Genomic DNA, 24,475 nt, shown 5'->3' on the forward strand with positions numbered 1-24,475 from the left:
GTGAATGTGATTAAATGAATCTGACACGTGGGAGCCTATTTACAGGAAATATTTGTCAAAGTATCATTGCATGGGGTTTTCGCCCATCATAAATTATTTTATTAGAATTAGAGAGCCTTGCAAAATTCCTGTAATTTTTTGGCATGTGTAGTTTCACTTGCTCAGTCCTGGTCTCTCTACAAGTATCACTAGAACAGAAAAATAAACTGCAGTTTAACATATTTATGGTGTGCCCCCAAAACCTCTTATCATTCTACAATCTCCTTAAATATTTATGAGACACCCTTAAGTTTGTTCACTATATAGATATATAAATAAAAGAGTGAATGCTGTCAGTGCAGAAAATAGTTTGGATTTTATTTTTCCCCACATGCCTCTGAGGGGCAGCCATTAATCAGAGAAGGAAGTTGTTTGACACAGCTGCCTTTGAGACATGCTGCTCTGATATCACCAGGGGAACAGGGAAGTGTCCTTTGGCCTGCAACACTTACATAAACAAAAAGGATTCTGTAGCGGATATAATTTCTCATGTCATGACCAGTTCTTAGGGCTGCAGGAAATGGACCTCACTCTGGCACTTGTATTAGCTCAGTATTTTAGGCTACTGCCTCATATACCGTACTTTTCGCCCTATAGGACGCACTTTTCCCCCTCCCAAAATGAAGGGGAAATGTGTGTGCGTCCTATGTGGCGAATGCAGGCTTTCGCTGAAGCCTGGAGAGCGAGAGGGGTCGGTGTGCAGGTAAGAAGGCACCTACCCCTCTCGCTCTCCAGGCTTCGCGGACCTCTCTGCAAGCAGTGGGATCCCGGCGCTGGGCTCCCGCGGCTTGCGGAGAGTTGCCTGCATGCTGAAGCCTGCGCGCGCTCAGCTCAGAGCATCCAGGCTTCACGGATCTCTCCGCAAGCAGCAGGAGCCGGCGCTGGGCTCCCACAGCTTGCAGAGAGCTGCCTGTTTGGGGGCTGGGTTCAGGGGAAGCTCGCGCTTCCCCTGCCCCAGCCCTGCGCCTGGGAAAAAAATAATAATTCCCCCCCTTTATTTCCCCCCCAAAAAACTAGGTGCATCCTATAGGGCGAAAAATACGGTATGTTTTTGCAAGGGCCATATCCTGAAAGCTACTGGGCAAAGTTCCAGTAGCAGAGCAAAGGGGCCAAAGGTGGCCACCGCCCACTAACCTTGCTGCTGCCGCCACTCAGCTCAATTCTCTTAGCGGCTGTGAGCAGACTAGGAAGGTCCACCTGGTGCCAACTTTGTCATTCTTCTGGTGATAGGCAAATATTTTTATTATTATTATTATTATCATTCCTGTGCATTAGGGGAGCACCAAAGATTGGATGTTTTACATTTTGTTGTGTTGTTGTAAATGACTTCAGGGCTTTTTGTTTTTGGAAGCTAAACAAAAATCCAATAAACCAAACCTAGTGGAAAGGAATATTAAATAAATATGGACTTTAAATCTTGTTTAACTCGACCTCATTGCATCAAAACGTTAATGCTTAGCCTTTACATGGAGCTTTAGCATCTTCAAAGCATGTCAGCTGCATCCTGTCTGTATCCTCACAACAATCCTGGAAGGTTAGTCATTATAATCACATGTGGCAGATCCAACGCCTTCTGCTTGCTGCATCCCACCACCAGCTCAAGATTAAATAGTTGAATTCAGGGATCTTAAGGCTGGAGAACACACCTTTTAGGACTTGATTTGGGTACAACCATTCACAGTCCAAGCCTGGCTTTGACCATTTTAAGCATGATAGACCAGCCAGGAATCTGTGAGCTTACTCTCAGCACAGTTCAACCCAGATGAGCTCACCCCTCTTGCAGAGAAATAAAAAAATATTGGTTATTTCAAAGAAGCCAAGGGTATCCGTTAGGCTATTACATTATGTATGATTTGTGACTGTACAAAGTACCAACTAGCTCCCCTTTGTTCCATTAGCAAGTCCCAGCAGCTCTGCCAAACTGAGCAATCTATTGCTTCCCATATAGGTTAATGGATCACTTTACATTTTGATAATGTCTTATATTACTGCATGTTTCATTAAGACTGATGTCATGATCTCAACACCAGTGATCAGCTGGAGCTGCGAGGATGCTTAGCAATTATAGCAGGTAAGAAGGCACATTGGATTCTTCCATGCTTTTTAGAAAAGTCCATTATCACCTCTTCTTTTTTTGCAATCCCTTTCTACTCAGGAATGTAAATTTTGGTAATCTGTACTAATAGATTGTGTTTAGTGAAGCAACAGTGCAAATTCAGGAATTATTACACCAACAAAAAACAACAACAATTATTACACCAACAAACAACAACAACAAAGAACAAATATTATCCACACTACTGATTTTTGGTGCTGTCTACATACCTCCAACTGAAATGCCAGAGATTTTCTCGGACAGTTCTGGTTATCCTCAGTGGGTGTTACTAGAAAACTGCTGAAGTGCTGTCTTTGTCTTCCAGATCAGAGCTGTGTTCAACAGTGCATTTTAATTTTGTTTAGGGACAGATTAATTCCAGGGCTGGCATCAGCACCTGACATCTTGGGCAGCTGTGATGGCACCACCAGCCTAGCAGGGCTCACTGGTGATGCATACACGCACACACACCGTCCCAGAGCTTTGAGCAGTGTCAGCCAGCTTCATCTAGACATCCTTTTAATTTTCCACAGTGCTCCTGGCCCACAGTTGCTCTGGCTTCCCTTACTCTTTTGAATCTAGCAAGCGCCTTTCAAAGAAGTCAAACACTAGACAAGTTGTGTAGCTCTGGCAGTACTTCATTTCCCAAATTCAGCATTTAAAAGCCCTGCAAGCCAACTAACATTCTTTTCAGAGTTCAAAGGACCCCCATCCCATTTTAACGCTTTAGCCCATCTATGAGTCTTTGGCTGTGGTTTGACCACTCCTGCTCGATTCTCTGTTCAACAAGCTCTGAGGACAGCTAAGTGAGGACAACTAATTATGTTGTGCTGCGTCTGATGCTTCCCTTTTTATCTCATTTCACAGAAGCCACAAAGCCTTCTAGTGTCCTTTCGGAATAAAAGGGAGGAAAGGGCCAATAGGGCAACCGCTGTTTTGGAGATAGCATGGTGCCAATGCTGTAACAAGAACATTATGTTCTCAGAGAAAGCTGCTGATAATGTGAGAATGGCAAAAGAAAAAAAAAGCGGAGAGAAGCATAACCATACAAATTGTTGGTGGCAGCAGAGGGGGGGGGTAGTACTAGAACTATCACAGGACATCTCCATACTTGGCTCAAGTTGCAGAAAGTCAACTTGCCCTGCACATGGCTGCTTAAAACACAACTCCATGGGTACACCTCCATGTCCCAAGTTGCTTGTGGGAAAGCAGCTTGCCACAATGTTCCTCTTTTCACACTCTTTGTGGGACAGAAACAGCTAAGGTGGTTTGGAGAGCCATTTCGCATGCACAAGACTTGCTACATACACCTTCCGTCAGACAACTATGCTTTAATCAGCTGCTTCCATGCAGCAGATCACACGTTAATGAAAGCTGCAGGGGCAAAACCAGGCTTTCTTTCCCCCAGGGGTCAAAGACGGAGTTTAGCACACACCCCTCGCATCTGCGTACAGATACACAGCTCACAACATTTGTTCGTAAAGGGCATCAAAGTAGAAAATATATTATTTGAATTCAATGCTTTATTTTTAAACAATATTTTAATTGATTTCCAGCATAATTTACCCAACAAAATATCCAACATAACTTATAACAAGTATGCATTTTTTATGGTCTTAGGAGGGGGTGCCTCAGGGTTCTGTCCTCTCCCCCATGCTTTTTAACATCTATATGAAGCCGCTGGGCGAGATCATCAGGGGGTTTGGACTGGGTGTTCATCAGTATGCGGATGATACCCAGCTCTACCTCTCTTTTAAATCGGATCCAGTGAAGGCAGTGAAGGTCCTCTGTGAGTGCCTGGAGGCGGTTGGAGGATGGATGGCGGCTAATAGATTGAGGTTGAATCCTGACAAGACAGAAGTACTGTTCTTGGGGGCAGGTGTGGGGGACTCCCTGGTCCTGAATGTGGTAACTGTGCCCCTGAAGGACCAGGTGCACAGCCTGGGAGTCATTTTGGGCTCACAGCTGTCCATGGAGGAGCAGGTCAATTCTGTGTCCAGGGCAGCTGTCTACCAACTCCACCTGGTATGCAGGATGAGACCCTGCCCGCTGAATGTCTTGCCAGAGTGGTCCATGTTCTAGTTATCGCCTGCTTGGACTACCGTAATGCGCTCTACGTGGGGCTACCTTTGAAGGTGATTCAGAAACTGCAATTAATCCAGAATGCGGCAGCTGGACTGGTGACTGGGAGTGGCAGCCAAGACCATATAACACCGGTCCTGAGAGACCTACATTGGTTTCCAGCACATTTCTGCACACAATTCAAAGTGTTGGTGCTCAGCTTTAAAGCTCTAAATAGTCTCAGCCCAGTAGACCTGAAGGAGCATCTCCACCCCCATTGCTCGGCCCGGACACTGAGGTCCAGCGCCGAGGGCCTTCTGGCGGTTCCTCACTGTGAGAAGTGAGGTTACAGGGAACCAGGCAGAGGGTCTGTGGAACGCCCTCCCACCAGATGTCAAGGAAATAAACAACTACCTTACTTTTAGAAGACATCTGAAGGCAGCCCTGTTTAGGGAAGTTTTTAATGTTTAATGCGGTATTGTGTTTTTAATATTCGGTTGCGAGCTGCCCAGAGTGCGTGGGGTATAAATATTATATTATATTATATTTTATATCAACTTATAGCATTATTCCCCTTCATGGATCAATGTCTTGCCGTGGTGAAGGGGCTTGAATAACTCAGAGAAGCTATGAGCTATGCCGTGCAGGGCCACCCAAGATGGACAGGTCATAGTGGAGAGTTTTGACCAAACGTGATCCACCTGGAGCAGGAACCGGCAAGCCACTCCAGTATCCCTGCCAAGAAAACTCCATGGACGAAGGCAACAGGCATATAAAAGTTATGATGCTGGAAGATGGGCCCCTCAGGTCAGAAGGCATCCAACATGCTACTGAGGAAGAGCGAGAGCGGAGGACAAGTACAAGTAGATTCAGAGCTGATGAAGCGGCTGGGCCAAAGCCGAAAGGACGCTCAGTTGTTGATATGCCTGGAAGCGAAAGGAAAGTCCAATGCTGTAAAGAAAAATATTTCATAGGAACCTGGAATGTAAGAACCATGAACCTTGGTAAGTTGGATGTGGTCAAAAATTAGATGGCAAGAATAAATATTGACATCCTGGGCATCATTGATTATATTCTCTGCAGCCAAAGATGGAGAAGCTCTATACAGTCAGCAAAAACAAGACCTGGAGTGAACTGTGGCTCAGATCATCAGCTTCTTATAGCAAAATTCAAGCTTAAACTGAAGAAAGTAGGAAAAACCACTGGGCCGGTAAGATACAATCTAAGTCAAATCCCTTATGAATACACAGTGGAAGTGAGGAACAAGTTTAAGGATTTAGATTTGGTGGACAGAGTGCCTGAAGAACTATGGGTGGAGGCTTGTAAAATTATACAGGAGGCAGCAACGAAAACCATCCCAATGGAAAGGAAATGCAAGAAAGCAAAGTGGCTGTCCAACGAGGCCTTACAAATAGCGGGGGAGAGAAGGCAAGCAAAATGCGAGGGAGATAGTGAAAGATACAGCAAATTGAATGCAGATTTCCAAAAAAATAGCAAGGAGAGACAAGAAGGCCTTTTTAAACGAGCAATGCAAAGAAATAGAGGAAAACAATAGAATGGGAAAAACCAGAGATCTGTTCAAGAAAATTGGAGATATGAAAGGAACATTTCGTACAAAGATTACCATAATAAAAGGCAAAAGTGGAAAGGACCTAACAGAAGCAGAAGACATCAAGAAAAGGTGGCAAGAATACACAGAGGAATTATACCAGAAAGAAATGGATGTCTCGTACACCCCAGGTAGTGTGGTTGCTGACCTTCAGCCAGACATCCTGGAGAGTGAAGTCAAATGGGCCTTAGAAAGCACTGCTAATAACAAGGCCACTGGAAGTGATGACATTCCAGCTGAACTATTTAAAATTTTAAACGATGATGCTGTTAAGGTGCTACACTTAATATGCCAGCAAATTTGGAAAACTCAGCAGTGGCCAGAGGATTGGAGAAGATCAGTCTACATCCCAATCCCAAAGAAGGGCAGTGCCAAAGAATGCTCCAACTACCGCACAATTGCACTCATTTCACACGCTAGCAAGGTTATGCTTAAAATTCTACAAGGCAGGCTTAAGCAGTATGTGGACCGAGAACTCCCAAAAGTGCAAGCTGGATTTTGAAGGGGCAGAGGAACCAGAGACCAAATTGCAAACATGCGCTGGATTATGGAGAAAGCTAGAGAGCTCCAGAAAGACATCTACTTCTGCTTCATTGACTATGCAAAAGCCTTTGACTGTGTCGACCACAGCAAACTATGGCAAGTTCTTAAAGAAATGGGAGTGCCTGATCACCTCATCTGTCTCCTGAGAAATCTCTATGTGGGACAAGAAGCTACAGTTAGAACTGGATATGGAACAACTGATTGGTTCAAAATTGGGAAAGGAGTACGGCAAGGCTGTATATTGTCTCCCTGCTTATTTAACTTATATGCAGAATTCATCATGCGAAAGGCTGGACTGAATGAATCCCAAGCCGGAATTAAGATCGCCGGAAGAAATATCAACAACCTCAGATATGCAGATGACAATACCTTGATGGCAGAAAGTGAGGAGGAATTAAAGAACCTTTAAATGAGGGTGAAAGAGGAGAGCGCAAAATGTGGTCTGAAACTCAACATCAAAAAAACGAAAATCATGGCCACTGGTCCCATCACCTCCTGGCAAATAGAAGGGGAAGAAATGGAGGCAGTGAGAGATTTTACTTTTTTGGGCTCCATGATCACTGCAGATGGTGACAGCAGTCACAAAATTAAAAGACGCCTGCTCCTTGGGAGAAAGGCGATGGCAAACCTAGACAGCATCTTAAAAAGCAGAGACATCACCTTGCCAACAAAGGTCCGTATAGTTAAAGCCATGGTTTTCCCAGTAGTGATGTATGGAAGTGAGAGCTGGACCATCAAGAAGGCTGATCGCCGAATAATTGATGCTTTTGAATTATGGAGCTGGAGGAGACTCTTGAGAGTCCCATGGACTGCAAAAAGATCAAACTTATCCATTCTGAAGGAAATCAGCCCTGAATGCTCACTGGAAGGACAGATCCTGAAGTTGAGGCTCCAAGACTTTGGCCACCTCATGAGAAGAGAAGATTCCCTGGAAAAGACCCTGATGTTGGGAAAGATGGAGGGCACAAGGAGAAGGGGGCGACAGAGGACAAGATGGTGGGACAGTGTTCTTGAAGCTACCAGCATGAGTTTGACCAAACTGCGGGAAGCGGTGGAAGACAGGAGTGCCTGGCGTGCTCTGGTCCATGGGGTCACGAAGAGTCGGACACGGCTAAACGACTAAACAACAATAGCATTATTATTTTTTGCTGCAGGTTAGCTGTGAGATAAATAAACTACTGTTATATATTAAAGGCCAGATCCAAATTAAAGACATGGGGGCGGGGGCAGGAATAAGAACACAAAAGAATAATATATATGTTGCACCAGCAAGCTAATACCATAAAGCTTCACGCCTGCCAGATATTCCTGTTCACCTCAGACGTTAAGTTGCGTCCATTATTACCATTGGCATACTGTATAAAATCCCACCACACGACACAAAAATGCAAAGGCTGTTCCTTGCCCTGAATGCAAAGCTTTGGAGAAACAATAATCACCTAACATACAGTAACACTAAACCTAGGATTTCTCTCACACACAGTTGCAAAACCAGACCAAGGAGCCCTTCTTCTGCTTCCTGGGGAAAGGGGAAGGAGGATCGCTCACCTAGGAGCAGGAAGGCTGGGTGTGCAAGCCAACCCCTGAAGCCCAGACAAGCTGGGAGCCTCAATGGCGCCCCTTGGAGGCAAAAACCCTGGCTAGTCCTCTGCTAGCTATGGAAATAATTAATGCTGAAAATTAACGCTGAAGGCCTTGCATGTCCTTGACTGAGAGTTTCACTCCCCACTCTTGATTTTTAAGGCATGCAGGATTATTAATTTTTGCTCAAATATTCTTTATTTATATCACAATCTTCATCTTATACCAAATACCAGTTGTCTTCAGTCTTTATAAACCTAGGCTCCCCTGCTGCCACATTGGACTAAATATATCCACATTTCTTAGTTCTCTTCTCACTCCTTTATCTCCTTTTGCCCCTCTCACTCTTGCTTTCTGTCTCAACTTAAAGTTTCAAAACAGAAAATGGTATCAACCTTCTTTTGCTGAGGGTGCAACCTCACAGGGATTAATGGTGACTGAACAAAGACTAGCCCCTCGTACCTGAACTAAACCAAACCAGTGCCCCAGCCAGGCCAATCCCGAAACTCTTAGAGGCAGTATTTCTCAAGGAAAGAACTCTTCCAGCTTTACAATATATTATTCTTTAACTAGAAACAAATGGAATAAATTTGAGGTGTCATTTCCACTCACCATACAGTGGTGCCCCGCAAGACGAATGCCTCGCAAGACGGAAAACTCGCTAGATGAAAGAGTTTTCCGTTTTGGAGGTGCTTCGCAAAACGAATCTCCTATGGGCTTGCTTCACAAGACGACAATGTCTTGCGAGTTCCTGCTGGTTTTTTTTTCATCCCCCCCCTTTTCTAAGCCGCTAAGCCGCTTATCAGCTGATCCGATCAGCAGATAAGCCGCTAAAAGCAGCTAAAAGCCGCTAATAGCGCTAATCCGCTAATCCTTCAATGGGCTTGTTTCGCAAGACGAAAAAAACCGCTAGACGAAGAGAATCACAGAACGGATTCTTTTCGTCTTGCGAGGCACCACTGTATATGATCAGCCATTGGGGATAGTGCCTATAACTTGTTGGCTCTCTTATGTTGTACCAGAGCTTTATCAAGTATGTGATCAATCAGGCTTCTGGAGCTTTCAGGATTCTGCAGCTGAATCTTATTTACATTTATGCAATCTCATTATCATTGTTGCTCAGTGTAAATCCATCCATATGATTTACGTTCTTGTAAAGAGAACAAAACAAAAATGTCAAGTGTGCAACCCCCTCTAGGACTGCTGGGATTTTAAGGCCTCAGAATTCTATTTTACAATGATTTGCAAGCATATGCCCCAGACCTGGAACAAAGAAGGACACAAGAGCATTGCATATGACAATGCATCATCTCACTTTTAAAGCAATAACACTGACACAGATCAAGATGAATGGGAAGGAAGGTTCTGGGGGATAATTCCCAGGTGGGTCCTGTTACCTGAAACAATATTCACCAGCAGTTCATTTCAGTTGAATGGCCAGATGCTAATCTGAATATTAGCTTTCATGCTGATGGCAAAATGCTAATGACCTTAAGTGAAAATACACTTTGCATTCCCCTGTTGCTTCATACTGAATTTAGTGTTAGCTGCTGCTTAAAAATAAAAAATAAAAATGTACGTTTGCATACACAAGGGATGAAGCAATATGGGCCCCTATTGTGTGTCCTTTTGCAAAAGAACACACAGAGACATCACAAGCAGGAACTGACAACAAAATATACTCAAGGTGACACAATGCAGGCAGAATGTGTTTTAAAGTATCATCTTGGCAAAATGAGAATGGAGACTGGGAGAGAGAGAAAGGGGTTGGGGTTGAAAAAGCTCTAGGGGCCAGTGGCCTCAGGTGGTGGTGGGATGCAGACCTGTTAAAAGACCTGGTAATTGGGAGCCAGACCAGGAGATGTCCTGTTAATCCTTGTTCTTCCACAGCAGGGGTCCAGCTAAACGGAGAGCAGGTTCGCAGAGCTGGCTGACTCGCCTGCCATGCAATAGCTGGTGATGGTGCTTTGGTCTCTTGGGTCCAATTTAGAATCATAGAGTTGGAAGGGATCCCCAAGGGTCATCTAGTCTGACACCCTGCAGTGCAGGAATCTCAGCAAAAGCATCCCTGGCAGATGGTCACCCAACCTCTGCTTAAAGACCTCCAAGGACTGAGGGAGACCGTTCCAACTGAAGCGCAGGCCAAGCATGGGCTCCATGATTATTAAGAAGAGACCCTTATAAGGACACAGATCTCTCCAGAGTATTAACTCTAAAAGGTTGGCAGAAGCTGGGACAGAGCAATGGGAGCTCACTCTGTGGTGCGGATTCGAACCACTGACCTTCCAATCAGCAGGCCTAAGAGGCTCAGTGGCTTAGACCACAGCACCACCCGCGTCCCAATGATTTGGCTGGAAGATCCTTGGGAGGCAGTTACTCTTCTTGAGGACCTGGTGCTGAATTAGCCTCCCTTTTCCTCTGCTTGCACGTAAGTAAAATAAATATCACAATATCGCATACATTTCCAGAGCACTCCTACAGAGGAAACTAAACCATGCAGTACTTACTTTCCCTTAAACATCTTACCACTTAGGAAAGCAGGAAATGCTTACCAAATATTTACTAAGTTCCTATTAGGTATATATAATTCTATATACACATTAATTGCAACATAACACATCACATATGGCTCTCAGAGCAGAATAAATGCCCATGGCTTGGACAGGTACAGGGCAGATGGGAACTAGAAAACAGCAAGCTCAATGGATATGCAATCCCAATTTAGAGATGTTTTAGGACTATGGGAACTTCAAAGGGTTAATGGAGCTCTCCTATTCCAAAAGGTCCATTAATATCAGTGGAAGAAGCAGAACTCTGTGTGTACATTTCATTCATTGCACAGTTTCGGTCCCCCCCCCAATTGAAATTAATATTTAAGCATCTGCATATGTGCCTCAAAGCACATGCAGGGCACCTGAGGCTCCTCTTCCCACTGCCCAAAGTTGCCATTACAGCATGTGTGCTCCAATATGAACCTCCTTGTATGCTTATTTCATGGATTGGGGCCTTCCTCTGAAGGCTCAGAAGTCAGTTACAAGGAGCAGCATACTTTTCCTGCAGTTATTCCTTTGAGCACCTGCAGTCTCTGCCTAGGGAGACGGCTTCTCTCCTGGCATACGGGGGCAGAGAAAGCATTTCTATTCCCCAAAGTCTTCCAGAGAAGGTAGGATAGCTGCTGTTTCTGCCACAGGACCTGTGAGTGTGTGCTTGCTTTAACTGGTTTTGTGGTTGAACAATGAGTTTAAGTATTTGTTTTAATAGGGGTGTCTCAACAGATTGCACACTTTCATGACATTTTATTGTTTGACTGACTGAATGGTGGAGAGCAAAGAATGATTCAACAAACCTGAGAGCTCCTTGGAAGGGGTGGAAGAAAGGTTAGCCATTGCCAGTCATTGTGCATGTGGTGCATCAGTCCTTAGACTAGGCATTTTGCCTGTGCGTGCTTATTTATACATACCATTTGCTGATTACATTTGCACAAGAAAATATGAACTCACTGCAACACATCAGTAAAAGTAATAATAAATACATTTGGCATCAGTGATCACATGGAGCTGGTGTGCAGCAAATCCCTATCCAATTGGGCATATCATCTATGCAACATGAACAAGTTAAGCATCAGATCATCATCTTCTCTCAAATTGTTTGTCTTTCTACAAAGTCTTCAGCTTAACACCTTAATTCTCATCCCCAAATGAAGCAAAGCCTCAGGACAGGTAAGTGCTTTGGTCCATTTGTTAACTCTCTCCTCTCCCCACTGCTTAGTGCTCTTGCCCATGCCTATTGCCCCCTTGTCATCATGGCAAAACTTAGACTGCAAGCTCGTTTGGCAGACACTTTTCATTTTCATTTTTCAAAATTCTGTAGGGCACAGTGCACACGAACAACAGTAAATGTGCAAATAAAGAAATAAAGAAATAAATCTCGTTGCCTGCAAGCCCTGTCTCAAGTGGTCAGTCTCACAGATTTCAAAAGAGGAAACAGAACTGACTCTGTATATTCCCTGCTACAGGGCAAGCCTAGCAAGCGACAGGCTCCATGTGGACGCTGGACCACACACTGTTTTCTGGATAATAGCAAAGAGGGTGAAGCAGAAAAAGTACAAAACTCTGGAAAGCCACTTGGAGGATGTGTGGAAGAAGTTGGGCTTGAATAGGGATTTGCAGATGGCCAAAGATCAAAATAGAGCAAGTGAAGCTGTTGCACAAAGGGGTGGCATCGGAGACTGGAAGAAGGGCATTATTTGATAGACAGGAGGAAAGGCCTGTGAAGGGAGGTGAGTTATGATATAGGGTTTGACACAAGAATGAGTAGAGCCTTGTAGGTAAGGAACAGAAGCCACTGTAGAAGATAGCAGGGAAAAGACTGCAACTGAAACATGAGAGGTGATAAAATCACTTGTAATACAAGCAAGTTATCGTTTTTTTAACGTTTAAAAATATATACTTGAAGGAGTCTAGACTAGTTTCTGATCCCAAACACCCAGGAATAAATCTAGATTACCTCTTTTGATTGTCAGACATAATGATCTCAGGTAAAGTCTGGTTTAAACAAAAATGAAAAAGCTGTGTATAGAAAGAGAAGGGGGGAGATAGATAAAATTTATATCCCCCCTTCCTCCCAAAGGAGCCCAGGGCAGCAAACAACAAGTGATAAAACAATTAAAACATCTTTAAAACATCTTAAAACAAATTCTAATGCAGATGCAGACTGGGAAAGATCTAAACTTAAAAGGCTTCTTGAAATATACATCTCAACATATCCAGGGGATTTTCCCTCTCTTTCTTTTAAGATCCAACAAGCCACAACATATTTCTCAATGCTAGAGGCAAGGATGAAGCAAGTTTACTAGAGGTCTCAAGCACCCCCCCCCAATCAAATCAAACACATTTTACATCAAAGGACACCTCTTTTAAGTCTCTTAAATAACCCTAAGCTTGAGAAAATCGCAGTTCACAGAAGTGAAAGAACGTAATAATAGTTCTATACTAACAGAGGAAAGCCACCACAATGCTATTTATCTTGCAAAGCCGGCTGGATCTCAAATGGTTGTAACACTATCAGTGTAGCTTTCAATAAGGTTTGTTACTGCAGTACATTAGAGTAATTTTCCCCAGTTGTGTATGCATCACTGAAATTAAACAATTGTACTCTGTAAAATTAATGCAAAGCATATCTTGCCTCCCCTTCACACTCTGCTAGTTCACATATTTCTGCTGAAAGCACAACAACAACACTATTTCTTCATAGACATATATTGCTGGACACGCAGCTTGTCAAGGACTTTAACAGGGTTCCTACTACATGCCAAATTCTGCTGCTTTTAAAATGATCAGCATATTACTTTGGAACTGAAAACCAGGCTTTACTTACAAACACATCCATTAGCAGATGCTCCAACGTGGCTTCAATGTCTTCTAGCTTGGCAGCTAAAGTCATCATGAAGGCAACTGCTAGCTCAGATCCAGCAACCCAAAGAATCCCACCAATTTGCAGTTGGTCCAGTGGACCAGCTCCCTGGACTGCACACAGCCTGTCCGTTTACACAACAAGACTTTCCCTGTTCATCACCTAAACCTCGCAGTGTTGACTGGAGGAGGACTATTACTCCATCTAGAAGGGAAGGCACAAACTGGAGGCAAAGGCTACTGCCTTTCTCCTCAAATAACTGCACAGTCTGAGGAATTGCCTGGCATTTGGGAAACCACAACAGAGGGAGCTTTCGTGAGAGAAACTCTCATGCACACAGGGGCATTGGAGAGAGGAAGCACAATAAAGTGCCTTTAACTGTGACTGATATTTATAGGAGGACAAGATTTTTTTTTTACACCATTCCATTTCTCTGTTCATTTCTGACCTTTCAACAAATGGCTCAACACACTGGAGTCTATTGAAATATAGGGGCAGCAGGTCTCTCAGAGGCTGCCTGTGACCAACGCCAGGCCAGTTCACACAGCCACCCCCATCAATAGCTCTTTGTCAAAGGCCTATCAGACTCTGCACTGTCTGCTCTTGACAGAAGAGAGCACAGACATGAAAGAAACAGGGAACCAAAGTTGCGCTGGGACATTAATTTTTTCCTAGAAATATTTTTAGCTCCTGTTGCTGCTTGAGAAAAAATAATGTAAAGGACAAAGTTAAAGGGGAGAAACATGGAGGGGTGGTGGTGGGGAAGTTGCCTCTTCCACTTCTGCAACATCTAGTTCATATCCCAAATGTAATTTGAGTCTGCGCTTCTCCACGCTCAGTACCAAAAATGTGGAGCAGGGAGCAAGGAAAGGCACAATATAATGATGGTGTGACGTTCTGATGTACTGCACATAATGATGTTCTGAGATGCTATGGATCATCAACATGTTGAAGGGTCATCAACATGGGGCTACTACTGTATTTGCGGGAGACCTGAATTCTTTAGAACATGCAATTTTCAAGCAACATGAGAGCAACATGATGAGTTTGGTAGAGAGAAGCATAACTTCAGGAAGTCAAGGTGGCATGAGAAGCCTGGGGCCAAGAACCACATTCAGATTCATGTTATTCTCACCAGCTATCTATGATTACTTGCTCAAGGTGCAGCCCCAAGCGTTGTGTGTGTGTGTGTGTGTCTGCCTTGAGATTTTCTGTGGGAAAAATACAGGCAGGATATAGACATAATAAATAATAAATGCTTACAATATATATATAAAAAGGCAAGTGTGTTATTTCAGCCCGTATGTCAAATACAAAAGGTATACTTGACATGTAGTTCTTTTGCTCTGCAAGTCCCAAAGTACTTCACAACTTAAAGACAATTATATTGTGCCCTGTCTGACGTCCACGAAAATCAATTTGAGCTTTTCCACTTATATCAGTGGGGGATTCACACTGTATTGCATCTGGAGGAAAAATAATATGGGAAAATTTCTGGACTTGTTCCAACAGCCTGCACAGCACCAGGCTAGGAAGGAACAAAACAGGAAAGGAACTCCTTATCCTCTGATACCCAGTTCATCACTTTTACCTGCCGAATGGTGCTGGCTCCCGTATTTTCTGTTTTTGCAGAATCTTGGGGTTGGGGTATAGATCAGTGGTGGGGTGCATGCTTTGTATGCATAAATGTCCAATGTTAATCCCAAGCATCTCCAGGTAAAATGACCTCAGGTAGATTATCAGGGGAAAGTCTCCAGCCATGGTGGCCGATGCCCGTTAGGTCGAAGGCAGAGAGACCAACAGTAGGTGGAGTCAGAGTCAATGACAGCCAGAGCCAACTAATTCTAGGATTATCCCCAGCCTCTTCCTTGCTGAGTTCTACAAAGGAGAACCCCGAGACTGGCTGTAAGAAAGAAGACATGCAGGTGGGGGCTGAGTGAGGGAAGACTGAGGTTGGTGAGTCAGTGACCCATCTGCCTTAATGGATCAGCCTCCACTGGCTTCTACCCAAGCAAGGCACTGCCAGTTTGAGTAGACAAAACTGGGTGAAATCAACCAAGGATCTTGGGGACAATCCATAGTTCAGTGGTAGAGTGGATGCTGTGAGAAGCAAAGTTACAGGGATCCAGGCAGAGGGCCTTCTCGGTAGTGGCACCCGCCCTGTGGAACTTCCTCCCATCAGATGTCAAGGAAATAAACTACTACCTGACTATTAGAAAATATCTGAAGGCAGCCTTGTTTAGGGAAGTTTTTAATGTTTGATGTTTTATTGTGTGTTTAATATTCTGTTGGAAGCCGCCCAGAGTGGCGGGGGAGGCCCAGCCATTTCAACAGATCTAACCCACTCTATTTATTTGGCTTAAGAAGAACAACAATAAGGAAGCAACATAAGCCAATGAATTGGAACAGAAGTTGGACAAACAAATGCTCTGGGTGATTATAAAGACAGGTAATCCTTGCAGTAGAGAGAGCTCAGTGGGATGTGAGGCTGTAAATTCTGTCTACATGTTCTTGATTGCAGTTGATATTGCCTTTTCAACCATCCACCACAGTTGGCAGTCAGGGAGCGATGGGTGACTTTTACTAGACAACAGTATGACAGTCCATTTAGAGCACGCAGTGATGGATTACTTCAACAGTAATGAAGGGAGAACAAGACATTTCTCTGACAGACACGCTCATGGATAGTTCCTCATGTAAGGCAATAGATTAGCTTCTCCACAAAAAAACCTTTTAGCACAGCAACAAACTTGAAGATTCACAGCCTATTCAGCCTTGAATGTGGAAGCAGGAATATCGCCACTAGGATGACCATTTAATTTCAAAAATTATGATGCTCTAGAAGGACCCAGCAGTAGAGTAAAAACTTGTTAGGAGCCTAGCAGGGCAGAAATTGATGAGCGGTGGACGGAGCCTGGCAGTGGTTGCCAGCTATGGGCAGAATCAGAAAGAATTTGAAATTAACCAGCTTCTCAGACACCAGAACTGGCTATCTGATAAAGCACTGATTTGTTGTTACCCCTAATATGTATGGCACTTTACAAAAAAACGTTGAGTTTTGGATTGAAGTAGTATCACCTAAAGATGGTTGGCATATTGTGGCCCCAGCAATGGTGGTGAGCAGATGAAGTCTGTTTGCCACGACATCTACCAGTAAACAAATGGGAGCATGGGGGAAAGCTTTGTCTTAGGGTCAAACTAGACAAGATGCTGCGAGTTCCATGATAGGGTCTTCCACACGTTTTTTGTTTTTTTTAAAGCAACCAGGGACGAGAACGAGGCATCGGTAGAGGGATTGACTCTTTCTCTTACACCAAGGAGAGTGAAACCTGTGGTCCTCCAGTTTATATTGGACCCCCAGCTCCCATAATCCTTGGCCAGTGGCCTTAGACAATTCCCCCAACTTTAACAGACCCTCCAAAACTCCTATTTGTCCCACTTACAACCCAGAGTCTAATTTGGCCTTCAATTTAGTCATTAGTCATCAGCCCCAAAAAATTTTACTCTACATTCCCACCACGTGATAGAAAGTGCCTTCCTTCTCTTTACATTTTCAACAATTATTTAATCCTATTCTATACATTTTTGCCCGTGTAATATACCATCTATACATCATTTTCATGTAATTCTCTTTCAACAATATGCAATCAGTGAATTTCAAATTCACTTTCCACAGTTTTTCCCAAAACCGTATACCTTCCCGCCGGAGCAGTACCTATTTATCTACTTGCACTTTGACATGCTTTTGAACTGCTAGGTTGGCAGGAGCTGGGACTGAGCAACGGGAGCTCACCCCGTCACGGGGATTCGAACCACCGACCTTCTGATCGGCAGGCCCTAGGCTCTGTGGTTTAACCCACAGCACCACCCGCGTCCCGGCAAATAATATATTATACGCTTCCTTTAATAATTTGGCATTATCCTCTAAAATTTCCTTTTGGAATTTGGAGATTGTGTAGCTAAATCCTTTCTTATTATCTTCCTTGAAGATCTCATTTAATTGTCTATGATGCAGCCAACTCTGAACATGTTCCTTTAAAAGAGATATCTTCTAAGCAAACATACCCAACCCTGCATAAGCCAAAAGGAGACCACACACTAAAAGCATTGGACAGGATACCTAGAATAGGTTTGCCTGAACGAACGGTGATAACAGTTAATGGCTAGTAGCTATCAGCCAGTGGGCACCCATTGAGTGGAGGCTTGTAGAAACAAATTGAATATATTTAGCAAGGAAAAATAGCTTTTGTTTTATTTGCCCTGGGCATGAAAGAAACCCGGGCAGGGGGGGTGGTTTGCTGGCAGTATTTGTTGGGGTTTTTATTTATTTACTTATAAAAAAAAATAGACTGCACTTTCATAAGAATAAAGCAAAGAGGGACACAGCACACAACATTGCAATGGAATAAGAACACAAAAAAGAGCAAAATGTTACTTGCTCCTTCATACCCAGCTTGTATATTTATATTACTTTAATTACTGTAATCCTTTAATGTGTGTTTTGTGATATATGGACTTCTATCGATTATTTTGTAAGCCTCCCTCAAATCTCAATGGATGATGTGTGGTTTAAAAATGCAGTAAGCAGCAGCAGCAGCAGCAGCAATAAACTGTTCTCACAAAAGTACCTTGAGATGGAAACTGGCGCTCCAAAGAGACGTCCCCAGAACTTTCCTTCACTCAGAGATATGCAAAGCAAAAGACACGGTTTTCACTCATGAATGATTCGCATACATTTCATTTCTAACTGCCTGTGCATATACATTATTTAACACAAGAGAGCTAGATATAGGATCAAAGTTGCTTTTGTTATGCTTGTGAAATACTGTCTGGAATAAGTCATATATTTGCTCACCTGCAGATGGATTTTACTCTCTGGCTAGAGAGACAAAAATGAGACATTTCATTGCAATAATAAATTTTATAAAGCATACAAGCGCTTCCTTGTAATATTTAATGCACAATGGAGAGTTGATAAATACGTTACAGCCCTGTCTCCAAAGGACCGTTGATAGGATGGCACGGTATTTGATTCAGGGAGGCACTGAGAGACTCACGGTCTCTTTAACCCTATTATAATTCCACTGGCCAACCCATGTCATCTCAGGACTTTAGACTGATTTGATTTGACAGAATTGGTCAAACAGACAGGCCCTCTTTCCCTCCTTCTATTCAAACGGAATGAATTTCCAGATTTCAGCAACCAACGAACAGTGAAAACTGTGTCGTGAGCAGAGAGTAGAGTAAAACCTCAACCCAAGATATAATGACCTCATTCATTTGGTGTGTCCCCCCCCCCCTCCTTGAGCCACCTGCCATGTTGGTCTGCTCCACTGGTCAAGGAGCCTCAAGAAGTGTCTGTCTGCAAATGCTTCAAAGAGGTCAGATGCGCGTATTCTGTGTCCCCAATTATAACATTACAAAAAACTGAGAGGAATGGGAGCTCATTAAAGCTATTCATTGAACTCCATGGAAACATTCACCATATGGAGGTTGTGACAGGCTTCAGTACAGGAGGGGAATATTTGCCACACACAAAAAAGCAATGGCTGCTTCTCATCACTTTTCAGATTCCAACATTAAGTAGGCCGTGAGCTGATCATTGAGAGATGATCCAAAGCTTGGACCATCTGTTGCTGGGGTGCACTGACTGCAGATGTGGGTTCAAATCTTCAGACTCCCATCTACATAAGACACTCCTTGGTCACCTGAAAAGCTTAGCATGTTAGGGGATGTCTTACAAATAAAAGGTACAGCCAAATCAAAAGATACACCACAAGGGGGGCTTCTGTTTTAGCTCCAAGGAATATTCTGCGGTTTTGCCATCCACTGTGACATACTTAAAAGCTAGCTCCAAAAATTTCTAAGCCTATGGTGCTAGAGAAGAAGAAGAAGAACTAGCAGTATATATCTCCAACAGAAAGTTAGTGTGAACTGGTGGACAGAGCAGCTGTGATCATCATGAGGCCTGGCTACTAATTTGAAGAACGTACTGTGTGAGTCACAGTATTTCCCCCCTTGCATTCATGAACCTGGGTATGGAGAAATTCACTGGTGTGAACTGGTCACATGTCCACAGTGCAAACCGCACTGCAAAAATAAGAATGTTTTTCTCATTCTCCAATAATTAACCTTACACCATTTCTGTACCCATTTCTGTACCACAGAAGCAAGACCATCATGAATGTGGGGAGAGAGACTATTCTGGCATGTACATGTAGTCAAGCCCTTTGGGCTTTTATGACTGAATTGAGCATTGTGGGAATAAAAAAGGAAGCAATAAGCTTGAAGGTTGACTTGACAGCTAGTACTTTGCATTTAATCAGGGATCATTGACTCTGGTCAAACTCAATAAGCAGTTTCTGTCAATATTCAACTTCATCCCAGAAACAAGACTATCTACTAAAGCCCTGTTTACATAACACATCTTTGATCTCTGGGGCTGGTGTTGCCATAGAATCCAGTTGTGGCTGTCACCATCAAGTAGGCATTCACAAATAAAAGCCTTCCTGAAAGAACCACATGTCATACTCTTCTTCAAGTTTATGACTTATTCTCTCTGGCTTGATTCGAATACCGCAAAAGTACTGCAGAACTTGTCACTGATCTTCACTCTATTCCATTTTATTCTTTGAGTGACCTAGTGTGATCTCTCAAGTAAACATTGTCAACACATTGAGTCTCCTCCTGCTGATTCACAACTCATGACATCTCTCAGATGTTCAAGAGAAAATTGCTGCCATCCAGTCTATTATTCAGATTGATGGCAGCTCTCTCCAGCCCCCTCCCCGCCTTCTCTCCAAGACTCAAACTGAACCGGTGTGTGACATCCTCATTCATTTGGACATAATGGTCACATCTGGGAGAAACAGCCACAGCTGCTTTGCTGTTTTGCTGTTAAAAGATGGCCTTTTCCCTCCAGAATACCAACTGAAACTTTTGAACTTGGGGATTTAGAATGAAAACTTGAACCATGATTTGAACTTGGAAGCCTACCATCTCACTAACTTCCCTGCCAGGATATTCAGATGAACATTTCCCCTTCCAGAGTGAGGGCAGTCACATCGTGACAGTGGGCAGAAGATGTGGCTGCCTTATATAAAGATTCTATATATATATATATATATATATATATATATATATATATATATATATCTCCTATATAACTAGGATAGGATAATAAGTTCACATGCCCTGGATGTAACCAGGATAGGGTTGCAAAAACAAATACCATAGATGATGTACAGTGTGGAAATAAATCTGATAATTAAAAGCCAGAAACTAGCTTGACCTAGAGATGTTGCCAGGGTTATCTGATTTGACTCCAAATCAGGCCCACTTCACTTCTTTTACAATTCAAGTGTTATTTCTCTGAGATGTTCTTCTCTAACATGGAATCCTAAATAAAACTCTGAGCATGCACTGTCAGCATTTAGCAGACAAATCTCCCCAAAGCAGGTGCCTTGTAGGTGCATGTGGACACATTCTTTAGTTGTAAACATTTAGACTTGATTATTTCTGTGGAATATATAACTGGGCTATCCAATTAAACAGTCCTTTGTTGGGTGAGTATCTTTTCTAATCAGCTCAATCAAATCTCTTGATTGCTTCTTGAAAACTTTTTACAAGTTGTTTTCCTCCACCCAGTTCCAAAGCCTTATCTTGTTCCTGGATTTATTTATGAGGTTGATTTCCAAATGACTGTCATGCGGTGTGTGCAAGGCAGACCAAGCTACAATTCCCAGAGGGCAAAATGATAAAGCACAGCATGCACACGCAAACAATACAAGCTGCAAGAGAATGTTCCAAAGACAGAGAAGCTTTTGAACATTTGCCGACAACAGTTGTAAATGCAAAGTCAATTCCCAATCTAGCCAAGGTTGCTTACTCAAAGTGATAGCGAGAGTAGCAAACAGGCAGAGTGGCACGACTGAGTACCCAGGTTATGGTAGAATATCGAATCATTGTCAAACCACCTAGAAACAGGGCCCTTGACATTATCTAATAAAACATACACATCAGAGGAAAACTGCTGAGTGTGAAGGAAGCTATACAAAGCAAGAACTGTATAAAAGAGCCCTCTGGAAATGTGCGCCAAATTGCTGCATGCATTGGCTCTTTTTCGAGCTAAGCTGGCTATATACAAGTAGCACCACACAAAGGACTATGCCTTTTCCACACAGTTCGGTCCATAAATATGGTTCAGCGTTGGCACTTCTCCAAGCTAAGTTGGTCATTTCCAGGTACTCCGCACAAAGAAGTTTGCCTTTTTGCACACATTGAAAACCACAAAATACGGTTCAGCAGCGTCTACTAAAACCACGATCTATGTACAGTAGCATGAGCCTGTACTCAAATGACTTACTATGTACAGAGAGCCAATGTACACAGCAGTACCAAGCAGTCTCTGCATACTGTGATGTTCATATGAATTAACCCTGAAGCTGAAATCAAGGAAGTTGGAGGGGGAGTTGATTTGGGCTGGGATCAAGTCCCAGAATAATGATGCAGTTTTACACCAAAGGGAGCCGATCCACTTCTGGCATAGAGACCGGCTGTCCAGATGGACTGTGTGAGGTTTCTTCTACTGCTGCAACCTGAGCTCAAGAGCCAAATGGCTAAAAGCATGAAATTAGATTTTTAAGCCTTTATAACACCAAACAAATACACTTCCTTTCTAATTACAAATGAAATCCCTGTTGCCATTTCTCCATCCTGGCATGCTGATTTGCACGGTCATTCAAAGTTCAGCAGGTTGGTTATTACATGCTGATAAGCTACTTTGCATTCCCTCTCTTCATCTCTACTTCCCATGTGATCACTCTCTGCCATCTGGCCCTGTATATTCCTATGCCTGGGTACAGATCCTTCCACCTGCCAGTGCTGTCTCTCTCTGTATGTATGGTCAGATCTTTCTCATTCCAGATTCAGCTTTGTTCTCATTCTAGAAGTCCTTCTAGAATTTCTGGAATCATAAATGCTTTGTGCACAGACCGACACTGTTGCATGCATCCAGCATACAGATGCCAGCTGTCCCAGTGATAATGTTGAAATGGTGTAATCGAACAATATATTGCTTTTGTTTAGCCTGTTTCTGTTCCACACTAGCATGGGAGTTGTTTGCCCATGGGGTAATTCAATGGGATTACAGAATGCATGTAAATCTTAAAAGCACATGGTCAGATCCTATTGTGTGGATCTTTCCCCCCTAATCATCCCTGTCCCAGGTAGCCAAAGACTGGGTGGGAGCGACCCATGCAACTGACCCCATGTATATGGTTCCAGTGTCCACATCCATAATGCAGCCTCATATGATGCTGCTTCCCTGCTTCTGCGTGTGATGGGCCGTGATATCCTGCAAGTGTGGCTCAGGCCGGGATATCCTGCAAGTGGGGCTCAGGGGCAGCAGCTGCTGGAGTCTGTGTGCAGCTTCCCCATGTCACGAACCTTCTGGACATCTGGAACTTCCTGAGTAGAAAGGATTATAAAAGGTTTTCTTTCCCAGCTAAGCCTTGCTTGCACAACAAGGTCTTCCTGAGGTCTGGTGAGTTCCTGTATCCTTGGTTGCGCTTCAGTCCTGACCTGACTTCTAGCTTATTCTTCAACCTAGCCTCCAGGCAGGGGTGTCAACTTGAATAAAATATGGGAGGGGCAGGTAAGCCCTACCCCACACATAATCGGTCACATGATGCGATGCAGGCACAAAGGAGTTGGCTCTTATGGCTGCAGGATTTCTGTGGTGCTGACTTGTCCTTCGGTTCTGACTTCTGGTTTCTTCCACAGCTTCTGTCTCTTGGCTCACCTCAGACTTCTGCTCATGGCCTAGTCCTGACAATTACAATTCTGTACCTATGGTGTAGCCTTGTTCCTATGAACATATTTTGTTATTGAAAACCAAAGTGTCTTATATCCATGATATAAAATACGATGACAAAATGGGAGGTTGAAGTCACAAGAGAGTTGGACAAAGAGAGCTGTCATTTTCATAGCTACATGACAGATGGAGGCCACGCTGGGGACTCTCCGAAAGTTTAATCTATAGCAGCAACAAGCCCTAGAAGAGCACTATGAGATGCTGACAGTTTTGCCCACTGCCTAACAAGATAACAGATGACAATAAAAAGAAAGCAGTTGCCCACAGTAAGCCCTGAAAAGCTGGGAGATAGAACTTTTGGTTGGCTACCCAGAGACAGCAACAGCAAACATGGGACAGAAACAGGAATTGTTTCCTGCTCTTATTGGGTTTGGATCTACCATTATTGGTTTTCAATAATGTTGTTGTTGCTACTCCTATACTGATCTTTCCAGTAAATGGAATAACTGGGAATGGCACAGGTAGCATCTGGGGCCGACTACAAAGCAAGACGATCAGGGGAGAAATTTGACAGCTGGAATTACCCCAAGTTATACAGTCCTAAAGCCTCTGAGCATTGATTCTCACTTTACTGATTGTTTTAAATTGTTTTTAATGTTGCTTTAATGGTGTAACCCTCCCTGGGACCTTATGGCGAAGCAGCCATGCCCCTTGACACCTTGGCTCATTGAGGTTTGATCTATAGGTGACTGTGCAAAGTATTTGCAAGCATGTCAGAAGAATCAAGCATTGGCAGACAACAGCTATCCTCATTAATAGAAGACAGACTTGCCCCCATTGTTCAGGGAAGGAAGAAGAGTTGTGGAGGCATGCTAATGTCTTATTTTACACCTAATCTATTTGCTAACTGCCAACACATGTGCACCACTGTATTTGGCCATCAATAAGACCTGGAGAGAAAAGTGTTTTCTTCCAGGAGCACCCCCCCCCACACACTTATAAACAAACCAACAGCTGTTTGCCTCCATTTTGCACACAGAACTTCATTGGCACGCGTCTATTTTGCACCTGGTGCTCACTTGCCAAGTACACTGAGGACTTACAATGCATACTTGCATTGGCTCATGGCTCTTGCTGTTGGTCCCATCTAGCCTATGGTTGTGTAGCACACCAGCCCCCTTCCTCCACAGGCATAGCCTCAAACGTGATCACATTTTGTCACATGTAACTCTGCCCCTCCCTCAAAATATTATGCCCACATGGAGACACATGCTTGCATGCACATCTGTGCGAACAGGGACATCTCTCTATCTCTTTCCTA

General features: G+C 43.5%; 1 protein-coding gene and 1 long non-coding RNA gene across 6 annotated transcripts in view; one reads left to right on the forward strand and one right to left on the reverse strand.

The window, feature by feature from the left end:
• Positions 1-24,475, reverse strand: part of FRMD4A (FERM domain containing 4A) — a 466,163-nt gene that overhangs the window by 319,904 nt on the left and 121,784 nt on the right. Inside the window, exon 1 of one of the 5 annotated variants that reach the window (XM_082240076.1) lies at positions 13,305-13,669. The exons of the other annotated variants lie outside the window; for them this stretch is intronic. Within the exon in view, the coding sequence (XP_082096202.1) occupies positions 13,305-13,373 (69 nt within the window). The 5' untranslated portion in view covers positions 13,374-13,669. Of the gene's footprint in view, positions 1-13,304; positions 13,670-24,475 lie in introns of those variants that run through there. 5 annotated transcript variants of the gene reach the window in all.
• Positions 21,180-23,667, forward strand: LOC309541929. Its single transcript, XR_014224014.1, has 2 exons — positions 21,180-22,395; positions 23,124-23,667. It is a non-coding gene; the product is annotated as an uncharacterized lncRNA (long non-coding RNA).

The sequence above is a fragment of the Podarcis vaucheri genome (genome assembly GCF_965113315.1).
Source record: "Podarcis vaucheri genome assembly, chromosome: 10".
Taxonomy (NCBI): domain Eukaryota; kingdom Metazoa; phylum Chordata; class Lepidosauria; order Squamata; family Lacertidae; genus Podarcis; species Podarcis vaucheri.